At 46.9% G+C, this 21,786-nt stretch overlaps 1 protein-coding gene across 1 annotated transcript in view; it reads right to left on the bottom strand.

Moving 5' to 3' along the window:
• Window positions 1-21,786, bottom strand: part of sh3pxd2aa (SH3 and PX domains 2Aa) — a gene marked incomplete at its 5' end in the record, with an annotated part of 99,584 nt that overhangs the window by 64,212 nt on the left and 13,586 nt on the right. The window contains 2 exons of the mRNA XM_079999852.1: window positions 1,038-1,114; window positions 3,530-3,605. Of these exons, the coding sequence (XP_079855978.1) occupies window positions 1,038-1,114; window positions 3,530-3,605 (153 nt within the window). The remainder of the gene's footprint in view (window positions 1-1,037; window positions 1,115-3,529; window positions 3,606-21,786) is intronic.

Here is a 21,786-nt window from a genome sequence, read left to right on the forward strand (position 1 = left end):
GGGGTGTATCTGCGGGCTGGTTGTGGTGGGCTGGTCTGGGGAAAAAAAGGTCCAGGGACATTTATTTAGTCTCAGTGCGTCCCTGACCATCACTGTAAGTTTACAGTAATATTGTTTAATTACAGTATTGCGGTGTGGGGGTGGTGTGGTTTAAGCAGCCACACCTGTCTTGGGTCTCCTAAATGTGCCCGGGATCAGGGGTGTACGGTGGCCCTGAGAGCTCAATGCACTGCAACTAGACTAAACACAAGTAAATTACGAAAACATCCTCACCAATATGACAACACACACAGGGCATTGAGAAAATGCACCGCAAATTCTTATGTGTTGAACAAACTGCATAGCAAAACGCTTTGCAATACCAAAAAAAACACAACCGCATTAACGGAAAACACGACCGCATTAACGGAAAAACAACCACAAAAGCCACATTACGGAAGTGGGCCACTGCAGTGCACCAATTTATCTGCAATACAATGTATTAAACTAAATTATTAAATGTCTGTAATTATATAAAATCATTTATTTAAGTAATTATCTGGAGCCGCAACTATCAAGGACCAATCGCGCGAGACCCCCACGTCCAAATCCTCCATCTGCTTCCTCCACGCAATTAATAAGTAGAAAAAAAACATCTTTCATATCAATCCATGGTTTTAATTTAAGCCATTTAAGTGTGATATTCCAGAGAAAGTGTCTACTACCGGCTCCGTGATTGTGTCGTGAAGTTTGCGAACGATTGGAATCTTTATTAATTAAAATATTATTTTAAACTCATTGTACATTATCTATATTACTATATTTCCGTATTTTATTAATGGCATCGTTTATTATTGTCTACTACTATCCACCATTCTAAGTGTCTATTTCCAACCTGTAATACCCTGTAAACGACTGTATTTCTTTGAAGCCACAGTGGCACTCTGTCCGCAGCGCGCCGCAGCATGACTGTACATCGCCACCATTCATTCTGTGTCATAGAAACCAGAGCGTTGTACTGTAAATAAAGTCAGAGCTGTGCAGTGACGCCCTCTCACCCGGCAGTAATCATCTATGAAGCGCAGCCTCTTCATGGCCACGTCTCGGACATGACTCCTCCGGAACAGGATTTTACCTGGGGGGGGTGGGGAGAGGAAGGTGGAGCGAGAGGAGTGTGGGGGTGGGAGTGAAGGACGAGAAAGGAAAAAGGAAACAGGGGGGGGGGGGGGGGGGGGGTAGGAATTATTTAGACACATCACTAATAACACAGCTTGAATATTGCAGTTCTTCCTTTGCGTAGCCGTGTTTTGTTTGTGTAATACATGTGTCGGCCAGCAGATGTCAGTAATGCACGCTGTCCCTCCACTACCCCCCCCCCCCCAAAAAGACATAAATAATAAAAGGTCATGGATAAGGGCTTGACTCGTGGGTCGTCACTCATTATTTGATTATTATGTTATTTTAGCTGGGATTTGTGCGGTGATTTTGTAGAATCGTGAGACGTTTGAGATCCAAATCCAAAATCCAGATCCAATATCAAGAAATTGTTCGAAATTCTGCAATGAATTCGGTGTGAATGAGCTGCGTTTCCATCGGCCGGGTTGAGGCAAATTAACCGTCGCCCCCGGTTGCAACGCTGCAGAGTTCCAACGTCATAAAAGGGCTCTTACTCATAAAGGGAATGTTTATTATTACACCAGTAACACACTGTTATTAGCTTTTACTATTATAAGGGCATAAAATCAACCAGAAAAGAAAATTAAACTGTTAACCATAATCACTAATACGAAGATGAATCATCGACTGGAGCCGTGATTGCGACAGCCCGAACCAGCCCGGGAGAGTCTTCCCCTTCCTTCCTCCCATTAGGAATCTCACCGCGTCGGTTTAGCGGCTCCCATTTGCATTAAGCTGCATCGCATTTGTGAGCGGGCGTTTAATATAAAAATCCCTGCCTGCCTGTTTTTCTTTTTCTTTTTTTTTTGTTTGTTTTGTTTGTTTCTTTCCTCTTTATGGACTGACGACGGGTCTGTATTGTGCATAATCAGCTCTTCGGGGAGGGCCGGGCATCCATTGTGAGGATGTTATGCACTTACTCTGCTGAACTGGGGCTCGGCGCTGCAGTTTACTGCCGCGGTGGAAGGCTCCGTGTTCATCAGGAGGGAGCGCTCATGTGTTTTAATGCGCCGACAGAGCGCCAGTTCATAGACAAGAGGCGGCCGGATGTTCGGCTGACTTCCGAGACCGCTGTGTGTGTGTGTGTGCGCGTGTGCGTGTGTGTGTGCGTGTGCGTGTGCGTGTGTGCACGTGCATGGGAAAAGAAGGAGAGATAAGAAGAGAGGGAGGGAGAAAGATAAGAGTGAAATTAAGAGTCAAGGGGGCTTTGGGGAGATAAGAGGGAAGGGAAGAGGGAGAGATGAAGCAACGGATAGAGAGAGAGAGAGAGAGAGCGAGAGAGAGAGTGGGGGGTAGAGAAAGAGGCCGTTGCACTTGATGCTGAGAGCACGTGTTGTTGAAGGACCATGAAGAGAAGCTCGACCAAAATAAACAGCCTTTAACAGACGCAAGAGTTCCGCTCCCGCTGTAGGAGGGCCACTCTCATCCCCAAAATCACTCTCCCTTTGTCCCTTTGTCCTCTCTCTCTCTCTCTCTCTCTCTCTCTCTCTCTCTCTCTCTCTCTCTGAGTTTTGTGCTTGCACTCACTTGCACGAGCACACACACACACACACACACACACACACACACACACACACACACACACACACACCAAACATAGTTGTGCAACCTAGAAGGACCATATTTATTTTGTCAAAAGTTTTGACATCTTTGTGCGAAACTGTGTAAACAAAGATCATAAACACTGTGACTCGCATGGAGTCCCCCCCCCCGGCCAACACACACACACACACACACACACACACACACACACACACGTCATCTCTGATTAGCAGGTCTGCTGTCGGCACTTGGCAATTGAGCAGCCACAAACAGAGCTATCGATCATCAGCGCCCTGTCACACTGTAGGTGGCTGCGGGATTGCATGTCACTCAGAGAGCCAGGCTGGAAGATATTCCCAGATGTGGCGGGACTTGAATCGATGCACGCACACATTTGCAGTCAAGTGCACATATAACCAAAGGACATCCACGCCGCAATAAATATACTCCTGCCGCTGCCCTGGACCAAGGCACTGGCCTTGGAACTGGAGGAGGTGTCAGGCTGCCGGGCTGCAGCCTCCCTCTGCTCCTAATAGCTCCCTAATAAATCCCGGGGATATGAAAAATGCATTCGACAAATAAGTTCTAGATTTTAATGCCTTGAAATTCAAAGATTGGCAACAGAATACACGCACCACAGAATGTTGAATGAGGAAATCAACGCGCACGCACAGACGCACAGACACACACACACACACACACAAATATGCATGTTGCAGGATCCGCTGTGTAGCTGATAAGGACACCATGTGAGTTTAGTGGGATACATAATTAATATGGAGGCGTGATTGAGATTATTCAGAGGGCCGAGTGTGCGGGAGCGGTCTATTACCTGGGAGAAACGGGATGATTCTCTTCTTGGGGTCCTTCTGCCCTCCCTCAATTGGGAACTTGTCGAGAATTTGCATCTGCGGAGGAGAAAAGACAGCGAGGTGGTAAGATGGTTCATTAACAGGCTTTGTCATGGATGTCAACGCTTCAGCTCGGGAAAAAAAATAAAAAATAAAAACTGCGTTCGGCCGACGTCTCTCGGCGAGAGTCTTCAGAGTCCAAACAGTGTTTACGTTCCAGCGTGGGAGGACCCCCTGCAGGGTGAGTGTCAGGCTCAACCCTATCCAAACACACCGCTCCCAGTGAACAGATTCAACATCCCAAAAGAAAAATCGTCTCGAACCGACACTTAAAATATACACTGAATTCAAAGTCCCAGCGTCATGTACGGTTTAGGACCAGTGCACAGAACAAGAGAACATTTAAATTACAATAAAAACCTTTTTGTGGATCCAGGGGGGGTTTTATGGTATATTTCACTTCTTTTCCGCATACATTGCCACTTCCTTTTTCGTATTTTGATTTTCATATTTTATTCTACCGTTTATATTATTACTACCTGTTGTTTTGATGTGTGCTGCTTGGATATTGTAAGTTCCCTCCGGAGATGAATAAATTATCTATCCACCTATACATCTATCTACATCTATCTATCCATCCATCTATATATATGTCTATCAATCTATCTATTTATCAATCTGTCTATCTATCTATCTATACATCTATTTATCCTTATATCGACCCATCTATACATCTATCTCTCTATCCACCTATCCATCTACGTATCTATCCATCTATTTATCTATCTATCTATTGAGTGAACCCATCCATCTGTACATCTATCTATCCATCCATCCATCCATCCATCTATCCACCTATCCATTTATCTATCTATCTATTTATCTATCTATCTATTGAGTGAATCCATCTATCTATATATCTAGCTAGCTATCTATTAATTTATCTATCCATTTATCTATCCATCCATCCATCTATCACCCGATAAAAATAGTCCCTGCCAAATTGCAACTTGAGTCCTTTGCTTCCTTGAGATCTCACTTCTTGTCGGGTGAACCTTCTCCTTTTAGCTCCACCCGAGCGCTGTCTGGTGTTTTACCTTAAATACAGTGTCCAGAGACGCAGGCGGAGCAAACTTCCATCAACACAGACAAAAGAGGCTGCGATGACCAGCCACGGTGTCCTTACTTACCCGTGGGCAAGAAGGGCCCAAGGTGCACGTGATATTTAAAGTCAGAGAGACGTCAGAATTATCACCCATTCCACTGTAAATAGCACGCGTGTCCTTCGCACAGAATACAATGTAAAGACATTAAACAGGTGTGATCACCTGCAGGACGGTGACAATGATGGATGACATCATCCATCATACTGTGGCGACAGCATGGTGACAACGCCAATCGCACACATTGAAAATAAATCTATAATAATAATAATAATAATAATGAGAAAAAAAATAAAAATATACGCCATGTGCGGGTTTAGACCCAAGGACAAGGGGCGGCGGTGGGGTTGATCGGGGTCAAGCGGGCTTGGATTTATTCATCGAGCGCCGTGACGGCGTGGAACGGTGAGACAGGAGACGTGCTGACACCGAAGCAGGGGAATGGAGTGGGGGGGGGGGCAGTGAAGAAAGAGATTTAGAGCAAGAGCGAGAGAGAGAGAGAGAGAGAGAGAGAGAGAGAGAGAGAGAGAACTGAGATTGGGAGACATGGTGAAAGGGATTTAGTTGAGAGGAGAGATAATGTGAGGCTGAGAGTAAGTGGGAGACCGACAGACCGACAGATAGATCGATTTTAGACATTTTTTTCGTTTTATTTTCTATTTCTTCTATTCTTCACTTTTTGTTTTCCATTTGCTTTGACAATTTAAACGTATAGCATCAATACAGCTGTTTGAATTCAACTGAATTGAGAGCGTGCGCGAGAGAGAGAGAGAGAGAGACAGAAAAGAGAGGGAGATGAGGGAAAGAACAAATCAGATATGATGGGGCAACAAACAGTGATTTGAAACAGAAATAATACTGTGTGTGTGTGTGTGTGTGTGTGTGTGTGTGTGTGTGTATGTGTGTGTGTGCGTGCGTGGGCGTCACACAGAGACAGAAAAGCATTTGGTTGGAGAGAGAAAGAGGGGGCTGGTGGAAAGGTGGAGCGAGGGAGGGGTGCAGGGACAGCATAAGAGGGAGGAAAGGGGGAAAGTGAAGGTGAGAGCGATGCAGCAGAGATAAGGGACAGAGGGAGGGACGGTGGGAGGGGGGAAGAAGGGAAGGTGAGAAGGCGGATTGGGTGGAGTGAGAGACGCTACATCTGGTGTGTGTGTGTGTGTGTGTGTGTGTGTGTGTGTGTGTATTCGCGTCTGGATGTGTGCGTCTGTGACACCCTGGGGAAACAGATGAGCAAACAGCCACGCAGGCCCCCTGGGTGTACGGAGATTTATAAGACACGCACACACACACACACACACATAGACACACACACGACCACACACACACACGCACGCACATGCACACACACACACACACACACACAGACACACACACACACACACACACCCTCTGTGCCCATCTGTTTGTCTATATCAAGCTATTTATCCAGCCAATGTTATTTGCCATTTCCTCGTTCTACCAATAAAGGTAGGAGAGGGAGGTGTGTGTGTGTGTGTGTGTGTGTGTTCGTGCATGCATGCGTGCGTATGTGTGTGCGTGTGTGTGTGTTTGTGCATGCGTGCGTGTGTGTGTGTATATGTGCTCGTGCGCAATTGTGCTAATTCAACATTCTGTGGCTCTGGGCGGTTTGGAAAGTATCACCCGGGGTCAGTGTTGTACTGGAACCAAAGTACAACACGGGTAACTTTAAACGAAATGTCCGAGCTGGTTTGATCCTCAACCATATTTCGATCTTCGGGGGGAGGGCCGCCGGAGCGACTGGCGTCAGAACCTTCCCAATGGATCCAGTATTGACAGAACAGCTTCAAGTGCCGAGGTCCCGATCGGTCCCGTCGCTCCACGTACTGAAGCTCGGTCCAGGGTTCGATAAAGAATACACCATTTGCATTTTCCTTCAACTGATATTTGATTTTGTCAACATTGCCCACACCTGCTTGAGGCATGAAACCCCCTCACTGCTCCCGGTGAACTGGTAATTACTGTGGGTATGAAAACCTGCTGTAAACACAGCGGTGTAGTTACCGCGCTGCCCGCTGTGGGTACGACCACGTGAAGCCAGGGGAGTGTTTAGAGTAAGGCTGCAAAAAACATGTCACAAAACAGGTAAAATATAACTGGATGAACCTATATACCTAACCCTAACCGCACACACACGCACGCACACACGCCGGGGCGGTGATTGATGAATAGATAAATAAATGGAATAACAGATGGATGAAACAGCCATCCATCCCGAAAAGAGTGACAAGCCAGAGAGACGCTGTATCAAATCACATTTATTAATTTCGGAATAGCTCCTGGCACAGGCTGGTGGAATAGCGGACGGATGTGTGGCCGTGATTATGTGACAAATGGTGTCTGGAAAACCATCTATAAGGCTTTTCGCAACACACACACACACACACACACACACACACACACACACACACACACACACACACACACACACACACACACACACACACACACACACACACACACACACACTTCAATTGGCTAACCTTTTCATTCTGTTTTCTCAGAGTTCACAGGCTCCTCCCCCCCCCCCCACCCCCTTCTCCTTGGTTACATTGCTCCAACGCCAACGTGGCCCACATGAGCCAAGGTCAAGTCATTACTCAAAATGCGCCCTGATTTGGTTTCAGTTCCACCTCCGCCGCCGAGAATGAGCGCGCACGACCTCTTCCCCACCTCAGAGAGGCTGCTGGCACGGGAGGGGGTGGGGTGCTAGAATCCCGCCTGGAATTCGGTGATCAGACGGACAACGGGGTGACAGGTGGCGGGGCGGGGGGGGGGGGGGGGGGGGGCGCTGACAGAGACCCGTGTGGACGCATCGACTTACTGCAGCTCGCATTTCCGTGCTGAGAGAGACGTGAGGGACGTCTCCGCCTTACCCCATCGCTTTCACTCACTAGAAGAGAAAATACCCTGTCGGGGTGGTTTTTTTGCAATTTATATTTGTTTTGTTTGATTTCTTTAAAACCCTCTTTGGCAACTGTATTAAAGGGGCGCCGTGTAAGACTCTCGATGGTGATGCACCTCTCGCGGTTCCCACAGTAAAATAAATTACCTCAAATTGCAATAAATCTACCAATTTACCGTTTCTGCAAGCGTGTGAGGATTATCCTCGAGTCCAATCAGAATATATTTACCATTTGTTAGCACTGACAACACTATCCTTATTCATCATTATCCATTTTAATTACCATTTTGTTTTATCAGTTCTAATTTCACCTCTGCATATGGAAGACTGCATTTCAGCGCTCAGTAAAAAGGACAATGAATTCAGTTATTTATTGCAAGGAAGCTTGTTTACGCAGCGTGTAAACACTACAGACGGTGCACCTTTCTGCTTTCACAAGGTGGAACAGTATGACATCAGTGGCATCCGGTTCACAAATTAAAGAGCAGCGGAGAAGAGAGCTACGCCCACCGTAACACTCCTCCATCAGGTAAAACCTGCAGGAATCACCGCTCATCGGTTACTGTGGGAAGTCACGTGACGTTGGGAAAAACAGAGTTTTGAATGGAAGTAAAACAGGCTTCTTGAAAACAGCTCTCACATGCTCACAAACGCACACGAACACACACATGATTTAAGAAGTGCAGAAAAATGTGATACACTAGCCACTGTTTTTTGTTTACCTTTACTAAATCAATACCTATACTGAATCAATACCTTTATTGAATCAATACCTATACTGAATCAATACCTATATTGAATCAATACCTATACTGAACCAATATCTATATTGAAGCGATACCTATACTGAACCAATACCTATACTGGATCAATACCTATATTGAATCAATACCTATATTTAATCAATACCTATACTGAACCAATACCTATACTGGATCAATACCTATATTGAATCAATACCTACACTGAATCGATACCTATACTGGATCAATACCTATGTTGAATCAATACCTACACTGAATCAATACCTATACTGAATCGATACCTATACTGAATCAATACCTATACTGGATCAATACCTATATTGAATCAATATCTATATTGAATCAATACCTATACTGAACCAATACCTATACTGGATCAATACCTATATTGAATCAATACCTATATTTAATCAATACCTACACTGAACCAATACCTATACTGGATCAATGTCTATATTGAATCAATACCTATACTGAACCAATACCTATACTGGATCAATACCTATATTGAATCAATACCTATATTGAATCAATACCTACACTGAATCAATACCTATACTGAATCGATACCTATACTGAATCAATACCTAAACAGTATTCATTTGGAATTTAATGCAATTAGAAAAGGAAAGTTTCCCTTTGTTGTGCCGAGTTCAGCCAACTGTCCACTAGGATACATTACTATACTATGCAGTTGTAGTATTGTACAATATAGAAATATTTCCATTGTTATATTAACATAACAATGCATCATGCATCTGCATCGTACATATCTACATATTTGTGCCAATGCAGAGCCCTATAAATCGCACACACAGGCACACACACACACAAACAGGTGTAAATAGGCCATTCCAAGGATGTTGAAGAAAAAAAAAAAAAAAAAAACTCATTCCTAACCATTGCTGCACTTCCCAGACGTAACTCCACTGTCTCCTTGGTAACCAGCACAGAGAAAGTGAGGCAGAGTTGTGAGGCAACGTGATTGGATGAGGCTGTGCGGCTCTGGACCACTGGTGGAAGTGTTTGTGTCAGGTAAAAAAGAGAAAATGCAAGGGGCCCTTTTTACTCCTGTCAGAGTGTTCCTCTGTGTCACTTAGTCCCGTGTTTAGCAAAGAGATAAACAGGCTTATGCAAATACTACATTATATATAAACTACTGTCTAATGCATCATAGATTTTTTAATACATTAGATATTACACACTCAGGGTGAAGACAAGAGCAGCAAAATGCGAGCTGGACGTGTACAATTACAATTTCGGAGAGGTTAAAAAAATAAAAAAAAATGGTAATATTAACTTCTGTCAAGAACATACACGCTAGAATCATAACATCAAGAGTCACGTTTATTTATAGAGCCCTTAATGACAGTACAGTCTCAGAGGGCTTCGAAAAGGCTGCATTCCACATAGAAATCAACAGCAACCCCTGGTCTTAACGCCCACCCGGGCATGGAAAAACTCTGAGGAAACCCCCCCAGGGAGAGAATGGAAGAAAGCAAGAGAAGGGGCTACAAAGGGAACCAAACAACAATTTGTAATATGTACACGTATTACATATTACATGGTTTTGCTATTACCCACAGAACACAGATTCCGCTGCACAACTTGGCGGAGGCATCCACTCTCATACCCACGAGCAAAGGGAACCCAACGCTCCCAAAACACGCCTCCATACCGGCTTATCTAAGTCAAAAGCTCAACCGAAGAGTCCGCCGTCACACGCGTCAGACGGTCGGCGTCGGTCAGTCTAACGTTGGCGGCCGTCATCTTGACCCCTCCTGGAAGTGATCCCGGATTTTTAGCCGATTCCAGTTCAACCGGGAACGTGGAACCGACTCCAATAAAACTGCCGCGGGTTCCTGCTCCTCTCCAAACGACGCCCACAGGAAGACGGACACCGCGGCTGATTGCAGTTCAGTTGAGACATGTTGAGGCCGAGGGATCACTGACAGGCAGAGTCCCGGGCCGCCCCCCCTCCCCACCACCGCCCACCACCACCGCCCCCCCGCTCCATATCATGCACATGTGCTAAGAATAGAGCCGCCATATAAGGAGCTGTTTGGAGGGAGTGAGTGGGGATGAAGTCGTGAGGGCATCTGCTGCCATAACTGTTGTTGTTGTGAGGGGATTGATGGGAGTGCCGGACAGCCCCCTCTTACTCGACCCAGGGTGTTTCGGGGAGGGGGGCGGGGGGGTTTACCCAGGGGGTGAGTGTTGCTCGGAAAAAGTGGGACAAAGCAAGAACGCTGACAAGACGGAAGCGGGCTGCAACGCACAACACAGCACAACACAAACAGCTGAAAGAACCCATGACCCTCGCGGCAGCCATGTGATTCTCCGAGCTGCTTCCACGGCCGCACCGTAAGACTCGCTGTGCTCGGCCCGATTGGTCTCGCGTCAGACCGTGGGGCGATTAAGTCAAAAACCCGTTTTTTCGGAACACACCTCCCAGTAGCGTCAAGCGAGGCGCAGTGCTCCCGTCTGGAAAGAGTGAAAAGCAATTTTTGGACAGAAAAAAGGACATTTATGATGAAGTAAGGCCGTTCCAAGTCCACATAATGTGATCAGTCAGGTTTTCTTATCGTCTGTATGGTGGCCTGTTGCGCATTGTCGCACCCTTTATGTCAGCAACAGCCTTGGCAGTCAAAAGCTGTTGCTTTTGACTGCCAAGGCTGGAAAAGAAAGTTTGCCGAATTTTAACCGCTATGCGTTCGAGTGAGATCCATCGTGCGTCCCAACGCACGCACGCGCACACACAGCTGTGATCTCAGTCAGCCGCGTCTCCTCCTCTCCTCTGGCGCCGTGCACACGCAGGCAGCACTCATTCTGTAATAGATTTGATGTTTTAATCGGTTACGGCCAAAATGTGGGATAATATTAAATGAGGAAAGTTGATCTACAGGACAATAAATATTTGACAGCAACACAGAATGCCTGAGAGCCTTACTGCATTATATTCCATTGTAGTTTGAATTGTCAACCGGTGCCTGAATTTTGTGTTTCCCTTTCATTTTGGGTGAGCCCTGTGGTAAATGGAACAGATTTGGACAGGAAAGATTTGAGCACAAATCTTTGACCTGGAGGGTTAGGGGGTGGACCACCTCCGCTAACACCCCCCCCCCCCCCCCCCCCCTTCTTCGTGTCCCAGTCTGACTGGAATCTGACAGACAGACAGGCAGGAGGACAGGATCTAATGGAGTGCAGCATGAATCAAGCCTGGACATGCATTAGTGCCTGGCAGTATTGGGTTTCCATGAGACAGATGTCTGAAAGGGGGCTGGAAGGGGGAAAGGCCTTCCCTTCCAACCACAATCACTCGTCGTTGTGCCTGGAGAGAGAAGCCTCCGCCGGCCCCCCGCCGGCCCCCCGCCAGCCCCCCGGCCTTAGAAAGGCAGCAGGTGCAGGGTCGTAGTAACTTCCCGTCTTTCCTCACTTTCCACGATCCTCGGTGAAAAAGGTCAGGCTGCGGATCCGGCCTCCTCCTCCTCCTCCTCCTCCTCCTCCTCCTGGAGGTGGAGGCTTCGGCCTGGGAAAGAATCCCCCCCAGCGCGAGGAGATTCCGCTCCCTCCCTCCACGGGGCTTTGGGGTTGGAACTCAAAATTTGACACCCCTTTTAACGGGTAACTGGAAAACTAGAGAGGCCGCAGCGTGGCTTCGATGACACTACTGCCTTGGGGTCGCGGACCCACGTCAGGTGAGTTGATGTGTACTACAAGGATAAATTCATATTTGATCATTTTCATAAAATTCACATTAAATAGTTTATACTGTATGTACAGTATGTATGCCTAATATGTAATGTGGGATGTCCTTATTAATAGTATTTATTACATGTTTTTGAAAATAGTGACTGTTCTAATTTGGCCTCAATTTGTTGCTTTCAGGTCTATTTGGGAATTGTAATGCATACAACTTGTGGTGCTGGCTTCAACACAATCATAAAAGCACAAAAAAAAAAAAAAAAAAAAAAGGCAATTTGTCGCGCTCCCTGATTGCTGTGGGGACCTTAAAAACAGCTCCACGCGCCCAAACCCAAAGAAGCAAAAACCCTGCACCGCTGGGTGCGTCGCTACACGCAGAATGCAAACATTAACGCCGTCTCAAATCGGTCACACGGAGCAGCTTGCGAGATGGAATCAATAGTACGAGTGTAGCTGCAGAGTGCATGCTTTACTCACTGTCACTCACTGGAAACACACTCATCCATCAGCAGCCGGGAAGGACTGCGAGGATCAGGCAGGAGAAAAACAGGAAGGAGCACCACCAGCACAGGATATTGGTCCAAGGCATACGGGGAGGCATGGTAACAATAATAGCGCGTTTGCTTTTATACTGGCACGGTTGTGTATAACGTGGGGCGTCACATTTAGTCAACCACAATGTGCAGGAAACATCGAAGGAATCTGTTTTCATTTTGTTTGGTTTCAAACTTTATTTGAAAACTTAAGAACTAAAAAATCGGTTTACGGAGCTCGTCCGCACGTGGCGTTTCTGGCCGTTACCTTTTGCGCCGCGGAGACCTTGACGTGTATCTACGGAGAAGCATTGCAATGTGTGCACTTTGACCTCCCCGTTTACCCGACCTCTAACAACCCTTCATATTTGACAGCATTGTTGGATGAATATCTCAGCAGCAGTTCCAGGCCTCTTTACCATGTCAGGTGAGTTGAGGTGCATACAACTGTGGAACACATAAATTGATATTTGATCATTTTCATAAAATTCACATCAAATTGTTTATTTGTACAGTATGTATGCCTAATATTTAATGTGGGATGTCCTTATTAATAGTATATTTTTTTGTTTCAAACTTTATTTTGAAAACTTTAGAACCCAAAAATCAGTTTACGGAGCTCATCCGCACGTCGCATTTCTATCCGTTACTTTTTGTGCCGCAGAGACCTTGACATGTATCTACGGAGAAGCATTGCAATGTGTGCACTTTGACCTCCCCGTCTACCCGACCTCTAACAACCCTTCATATTTGACAGCATTGTTGGATGAATATCTCAGCAGCAGTTCCAGGCCTCTTTACCACGTTTACCACTTCATCTGTTGCAGTAAGATGGCGGCCGGCCGCCGGTCAACAGTGTGGCCGCAGCCCCCAATCCAAAGCAACAAAAAATAAAGTACAGCGTCAGCACACGATGGTGACAGTTCCATTTGTGGGTTTTAAAGTAGGTAGGCCAGCCAACTATCACCGCACCAGAGACTGAGACTGAGCGAAAAAAGGCCTTCAACCGGGAACAGCATTGATCTGGCTGGAGTTGTAGCGTGGGACTTCAGTTGGCCACGCTACCATTCTCTAACTTTCCAGCCAGGACAAACCTTCTCCGGCCACGTGGCCAAACTCCAAACCCTCCCGGGAGCAGTGAATCAGATCGCAGTGCCTCCCCAATATGGCTGTGTGTTTGTGTGTGTTTGTGTGTGTGGGTCTGTGGGTCTGTCTGTCGTCGTGTGTGTGCACGAGTGTGTGTGTGTGTGTGTGTGTGTGTGTGTGTGTGTGTGTGTGTGTGTGTGTGTGTGTGTTGTTCCGCACTGCCCTCACTAAAAAAAGGGCACGGAGAGGAAATGAGAAGTGAGGTTTGGAATAGAACCATGACTGAGCCGGGGGAGACAGAATAGACCAGAGTAGGATAGAGATGTAAAGAACAGAGAGAGAGAACAGAGAGAGAATAACATATTGAAATTAGGGATGTCCAAGTTAACGCGATAATAACGCGTTGACGCAAATTTGTTGTAATGCCACAATTTTTTTTGACACGTTAACGTTAGCGTGGGGGGGGGGGGGCAACAGGGGGAGAGTGGTTTTTTTTTATTTTCAGAAAGGTCAAAACTACGGGAGATTTATGGGAAAATATTGAAATGGCAGGACAGCGGGGGGGAAGGGTAAAAGCGCCATGTGGCTCCTATGACGGGCGAGCAACCACCCTGACAACAACGTCGAGTGATGGACACACACACACACACACACACACACACACGCACGCACAAACGCACGCACGCACGCGTGTGTGTGCGCTGCATTGTCTGTTTTTTTTGATTGGGTTCGGTAATGAGTGGAAGAGAACGCGGTTATGTAACACGTCTGTGTAAGCGCGGAAAACAATAATAAGTATAATATTATTATTATTTTAACTGTGGTGAAAAACGGGACAATTCTGTAGAGAATGTTGAAAACCGGGACATTTTAGTGTTTTACAGACATTTGTTGGGCTTGAGTTTGCCATGTTATGATTTGAGCATATATATATTTTTTTTTACTGCTAAATGCAGTTTTTAAATGCAGCTCCTTTGAGGGTTTGTGGACAACGTTCGTCATTGTTTTGGGTTATTTATTGATTTCCAATAAACATGCATTTGCATAAAGCACGCATATTTGCCCGCTCCCGTGTTGATAAGAGTATTATCTTTCCCAAAAATATCCCTTTAAGGCACATTTTGAACAGATAAATAATGTGCGATTAATTTGCGATTAGTTTGCAATGAATCGCGATTAAATATTTCAATCGATTGACAGCCCTAATTGAAACAGGATACTTTCCCTCAACAGGTTCCAGTTGAGGGTCTCTTCCTGAAAGCTCCTCTTTGGCATGCGGTGGGAGACGTAATCCGGCTTGGGGGGGGGTCGCGACGGGTGAAAATTGAATCATCCATAATAGAAAGATTGCTTGGCACAGGTACAACAACCAATGGCACGTGCACAAATGTGATTACTGCAGGACGAGGGGCAAGTAGAATGTACACACACACGCGTGCGCGCAGACACAGGCAGAGGCACGGGTGTGTGTAGTGGGAATATAAAGAAAAATGGGAGGCGTGTGTGCGTGTGCGTGTGCGTGTGCGTGTGTGCGTGCGTGCGGGCGAGCGAGCGAGCGAGCGTAGCCGGAGAAGAACAAGCCAGAAGTGATGCCGGAGAGAGGCGGGCGAGACGGGAGGACTCGGCTTCACTGAGCACCCTGACGGGAGCGCTCATCTGCTGTTTTCTACCTCTGTTTCCCTACCTTCTATCTGTATGGCTCTATCACTGCTCCACCATCTCCCTCTCTGTCGTCGTGCTGCTCCCTCGCGCCCTCCCTCGCCCTCGAGCCTGTCCGCCCGACTCACGGCGCTTTCCCACCGGCGCTTTCCCACCGCCGCCTTGCGCCGGGGACCCGCGAACCCGCATTGCCTTGTCCACTTCCGGCTAAGCCCTGCCGAAGGACCCACGCCGATTTTGTCCCCGGGTCTGGCCTCGTACCGAGCGCACCGACCGGGCTGCATGGGTGGAGCTAAGCGTTGCCGCAGTTCCATTGATAAGTCGAGAACGATTTGTCGCTAAATCGCCGAGCGCCGACGAAGAAGGAAAGCGCGGCTCCAGGTTCCACCACCGCAGCGACGGGTTCTTGTTGTTTTCCTGTGGGAACGTACGGCGACGCCCAGTTCTTAAGACGTGCGTTTCAATGTTCACGACACGGATTTATAAATAATTCTTGAGAGATACTGTTCAGACGAGTAGACTTCTGTTCTGCACTGTGGAGCACCGGAGAGGGAGAACGCACTGCAAATAAAGAGAGGCGGACTTGGTTGAATTTCCTGTGATTCCTTTGACGTTGTTCTCCCATTGTATACGTTTAATTTGGGGGGGTAATTGAGTGGGGGATTAGTTGGGGGGAGAGCTCCAGCAACCCTTCCTGATACAAGGGCTTAAGCGCAAAAAAGGAGCTGACAGTGCTGAAGCTAAATGTTTGTTGTTGTTTTTTAACATTAAAAATCTGTTCGGTAAAAATATTACTGTGCATTGGTTGTTACTTGCAATACAAATATTGAATAATATTACAGTGCATGCACAATAAAAGTCTAATAATAGCCTTTCTAGTAACTACAGGGGGCAGTCGCAGGTGTCTATGCCCCATGATGCATTTGTCTACATCAATCTGCTTCCATCCATCGTGGCCCGCTTCTGGGAAAGGGAAGATGGTACGAGGACTGCATGCCCTACATTCTGCACCCGCAGTTTCTTCGACTGTAGCTTTGATATCATATACAGAGTATTGAGTCTGCCAGGTTACACATACACCCCGACCACCCAGCATCCACAGCCCCAATCCTGATTTTCTTTCATACACCGAAATCTCACCATGACAATTTCATTCCTGCAAGCCTGCCGAAATATCAGAGTCAGCCTTCTGCAAATTCCACGGGCACGTTAAAGGGGACCTATTATGCAAAATCCACATTTTCGGTGCTTGTGCACATACATTTGGGTCTCTGATGGGCCTACTTACACACAAACTGTGAAAAAGACCACCCATTCAGTTTTTTGTGAGCTCTCTGTTTCATAAAAAGTGGGGATGGTAGCTCAGGAGGTAGAGCTGGTGGTCTAGTAATCTAAAGGTTGCTGGTTCGATTCCAGGCTCCTCCTGCTAGCATGCTGTAGTGTCCTTGAGCAAGACACTTAACCCCTAATTGCTCCTGATGGCTGCGTCCGTCGGTGATTGAACAATTGTAAGTCGCTTTGGATAAAAGCGTCTGCTAAATGAAATGTAATGTAATGTAATGTAAAATAAAAAGTCGTTCAGCTTTGCTGCCCTAATACACGTCATAGCAGGAATATAACGTCACTTCAGTAGAATAAGAACCGACTGCGACTGGACCCGCTAGAATTGAAGCTAAAAGCTAATCATGGGAAGTGCTCTGTTGTTGGCTGCAAAGACCAGCACAAATCTTTTAAAAGAAAGCGGAATTAATACCAACTGTCCGTGACAAAACTGCAAACGAGGGAAATGGAATTATTAATTAATAAATGAATTGTATTCATGTATTTGTGTTAATTATTGATGTAACTGTAGTAATTATAAAATAACTGTAGGCTATGTATTTTATGATATTTTACGAAGTTTTCGTAATTGAATAGGAAAAAAAAGCCCCAGCTCTGCTGTATCCCGTGGTGAAAGTCAGAACAAACTTTTAAACTTTTAAATTATCTAATATGATCGAAGATTCAGTAACTGGATTGCAAATTGCTCGCATCAAATTTGTTTGGCAAAAGATTTTAGTGGACTGATGAGGTGAAATCAGTGAAAGCTTACAGAGAAATACAATGGAATACGGAGTAAAGTGCAAACTCGATTGTCTCACAGTACTAGGGGCCTCAGGAGGCTGGCTCCTCCCACTGAAACAGCCTGTTTTCAGACAGGGTGGATTGGACTCTTTAGAAGTATATATATATTTAAAAACATGTTTTGGGGACCTCAGAGACCCTTATATTAACTTGGTGAAAAGGAACATAAGTCCTCTTTAAACACCTCTGCAGATACAGCAGGCAGGTCCGGTACTACACGGCTGAGGCTGCCATGAGTGAAGCACCAGATCTGCAGACCTGGTCTAAGACTAAGAATTAATTGAAGCTACTGTATTAATGATTTAAACATATAATTATTTGAAATTCCCTTTACATACAGTATGTAACCGATTCACATGCTGCCATTGTGCCTTCTTTTTTCAGCCTCATATGTGAGCATTCTACATTATTTCTGAGTGGCTTCAGCATCCATTCATTAAGAATGTGAACACCCACATGTTTTGTTTCCTTTGACCTGAACATTTTTTTTTCCATCATGATGGAATGGAGAAAAAAAAAAAAATCATATCTACAGTGTGATTTATCACATAGTTAACAAGGACCTTGGCGGTGCCTTGGCAAGGGTTTGGAATTAAACGGGGGATGGAAAAATTGTAAGTGGTTTCGGCATTCAAGGCCTGTTTTGCAAATATGACAGCGGAGGGCCAAGGTGCTTCAGAGTTTTCATCAACCCTGCTCTGGCTGTTTGGGTGCAGAGGACCTTGGGCCGAACACAGCTACGAGAGCTAGCCAACCGCAGGGAGGAAAAGCAACGCAAGGAATCTGGCAAGACAGAGATAGAATAGAATAGAGAGAATAAAAAAGATGGATGGACGGACGGAAGGACAGACAGACACTGATTCACATCTAACATTTTTTATTTATTTTATATAGCAGAGAGTGTTAAGTGCAGTTCAAGAAATAAACTGAAAAACACAGAGAGCACGGAATTGAATGTCCTCCGATAAAGCCAGCTCCTTTGTAGAACAGCTGTTCCTCTGAAAAGAGGGAACAGACCCCCCCGCTCTTTTCATCCTACTTCCAGCCAACTCCCCGGCCCTTTTCCAGTACACAATAGCCAAGCCGGTGCAGCAGCCATCGTCCGTCCTGGCACCTTCCAGCTTAAAGACGCCTCCGTCATCGCTCCGTGCGTCTCTGCCGCTGTGACTCCAGCGACCCCCCCCCCACTCCGCCACCCCCTCCTCCCCTCCACATCTCTCACACTCTGCACATGGCCCAGTCACCTCCCAGTCACACTCTCGAGTCCCGAGCCCTGGAAACATCCCGGCTGAACTGTGCTTATTCATCCTAAATATAGCCCGCCACTCCTGACAGCTCAGCCGGGGCTGTGGGAAACGCTGCATACTCCACCCCACTCCGCCCCCCCCCCCCCCCCCCCCCTACCCCGGGACCCGGGTCGAGGACCACACCGTTTCAAGTGCCCGATTGTAGTGCACAAAAACGGGGCCTGTGTCTGGCACGTAGGTGTCCGCTCCTCCGGGGGCCGGGAAATCACTCCTGCTGCTCGATTCTCTCTCTTTCACCCCGCAAACAAAGTCGTCCATTGTCCCAAAACTGGCACAATTGGCTTCCTCATCCAGTCCGGTTCCAGTGTATCCCGCTGAGAGCCTCAAGGACAACGGGGCCGGGCCTATGGGCTATTCAGCAATTTATCCCCGAGGATGACATACCGATAATGCCTTGTGGTCTAGACACGTGTTTCCATCAAATGCCCCCACTTGGAGGTTACAGATATTCTCCATTCTTCCGACCTTCTCTTTCAGCTCTTTGGCCATGGCTCCCGTATAAATTGCCGAGCTGAATTTAAGCAGCCGTTTACCAGACATATTCTGCAATGAGGGTGGCCTTAGAACTGCGGCATCCAGCAAAATGTGCAAATACATCTATAGGGGACACACAGGGTTTAAAAGATATATTTATACACCAATAGCGGGATGTCCAGGAAACATTTCCCTCAAATGTAATCTGTAGTTGTTGGAGGCAAATGGATTTGTGGGCTAGAGCGGAAAAATAAGAAAGGGTTGTGTGTGTGTGTGTGTGTGTGTGTGTGTGTGTGTGTGTGTGTGTGTGTGTGTGTGTGTGTGTGTGTGTGTGTGGATGTTTGCTTACGGGGAGAATACAAACCAAAGGCCCTCGTGAAAAACGCATGAGTCAGAGCTCGTCCTTCCTTTAGATGGAGAGCCAGGGCGCAGCTCAAAATATATTCAAGCTCCCCTCCAGGGCCAAGGACAGCCGGGGTAACGCCGGCCGTCCCGCGCCCCCGGGGTCCCTCACAAACGCCACAGCTCTATCGAGGCTACGGACGGTAAAACAGCGAACAAACCCCTCAGTTGGACTTTTACGTTTCAGTGTCGTGCTGCCGCTCTTGGTGAGCGTCCTCATCACCGGCAATAACCCTTCATTACAATCCCAGCCATCGCCGCTGCTTCCACTAAGACCCTTTTTAATCATCCCGGACGGCCGACTCCATCTGCAGACCGCCACGCCCCTCCAGGGCGCTCCACCCGCCCCGCCCTGACTTTCCGAACGAGACCCCCACCAGCTCGGGGTGCAGCGGAGGCCGATGTAAGGGAAGAGTCACATCCTGACCGTGACGATGACCTGGAGGAGAAGAATTTGAGGCCAGAGCCCAAAAGTCTGAGACATTATGTTTGTCATACACACATCCCCGTGACAACGTTGCACTCCTCACCACTAATAGCCAGCTCCTCCAAACAACGACAATGAGGCTTTGACCGTGGTATGATTGATGCGATTTATTTTACAAGCTATACACATCTTTTACTATAGCAGCATATTATGCCAGACCGAAATACCACTTGCTTTGTAATTATATCATTGCATATTATTGTCATGAGTAAAAATATGCCATGAGTCAGCACACAGCTAGTCTTTGTTTGTATGAATTTTATTTTGTTTTCATCTGGTTTTTCGGCTTCCACTGTACCACCTGAATTTCCCCCGCGGGATTAATAGCGTTACGGTCTTGCGTTTTCCTCCAATCGTATCTTCAACACTTTGAATAACGCAAAGAACAAAAAATAAATAAACCTCCAGCGAGGTTCAACACGTCGAAACGCGAGGCTGACGGGCCCCAGCAGCAGAACGGAACTCAGCTGAGGACAGCGGGCGAAGGGAACACGAGGCGACGGTGATCTCCCAAATCGGACGACGAGAGGCTGGAGGAGCATGTCTCCGTTCTGAAGACTCCGGGTTTTCTGCTGCCACGCGCAGATGGCGGGGTCAGAACTTGGCATCGACAGCATGAATCCACGCATCCATCCTGCCTCGAATCAACCATGCAATCTGGTGGTGGTGGTGGTGGTGGTGGTGCAATGTGCTACGGCACATCACGTCCCTGACAGCAATCGGAGGCCAAAGCATGATCGCTCACGCCTAAAAAGGGTCGACCTCTCTCCGAACAGAAACGTCGCGCAGGAGGATAGCACGCATGGCGTCCGCAGCGTCACCTGTTGGTTTCTTCAGCGACTGTTCGAAGCCTCGACTTTGGGTTTGTGCTCGCAGTTTCAGTTAGGTTGCTGGGTAGGAATTAGGTTAGCTGTTCTGTTCGGTTTAGTAACTATTGTGCATAATCTCCGGGTGCGCTGCACAGACATTTCACTGCATATATGTATGAACGTGTGTGTATGTGTGTGACAAACAAACCTCTTGAATCTTGAATCTTTCAGCTTCGTTATCGTCTCTGTGGAACAATAAGTCACGACGGAAACAACCGTGAGAGGAAGTAAACTTCGCAGATCTGACCCTTAAGTCTGAACGTATACAGTGTGGGAAGAAGCACTCCTCATTCCTCGTGGGTTATTTTTATTTATTTATTTATTCTTTATTTATTTATTTATTTTTTTTTTTAAATGGCGCTCAGTTGGAGCTGTCATCTCGTGGCTGTTGTGGAACTCCCTTCCCCACTCCAAACTGTCGCCCCGCAGTGGCTCCAAGACACGGCCCTAACGGTTGGACGGCCGCTTGGACTAGTGACTTCCCTCGTTGTCTTTGACTGACAGTCGCACTTACTCGCGGACCGCACTGTTCCCCCCACTTTCACCCTTCCCCAGGCTTTTGGAGCTGTGACTGGGGCCTGTCAGCTCCTCAGGTGAAGCGGTCTAATGGGCCCACAACTGGAGGAAAAATAAAATCAATGCCTCATTTCCGGGAGGAGAGGCCAGGAGTCCAGAACGCCTCAGAAGGTAATGAATCGGGGAAGGCCTTAATGAAAAGAGAAGGAGGAGCCGCGGCCTCGAA

This window comes from Zeus faber, assembly GCF_960531495.2.
Source record: "Zeus faber genome assembly, chromosome: 4".
NCBI classification, from domain to species: Eukaryota; Metazoa; Chordata; class Actinopteri; order Zeiformes; family Zeidae; genus Zeus; species Zeus faber.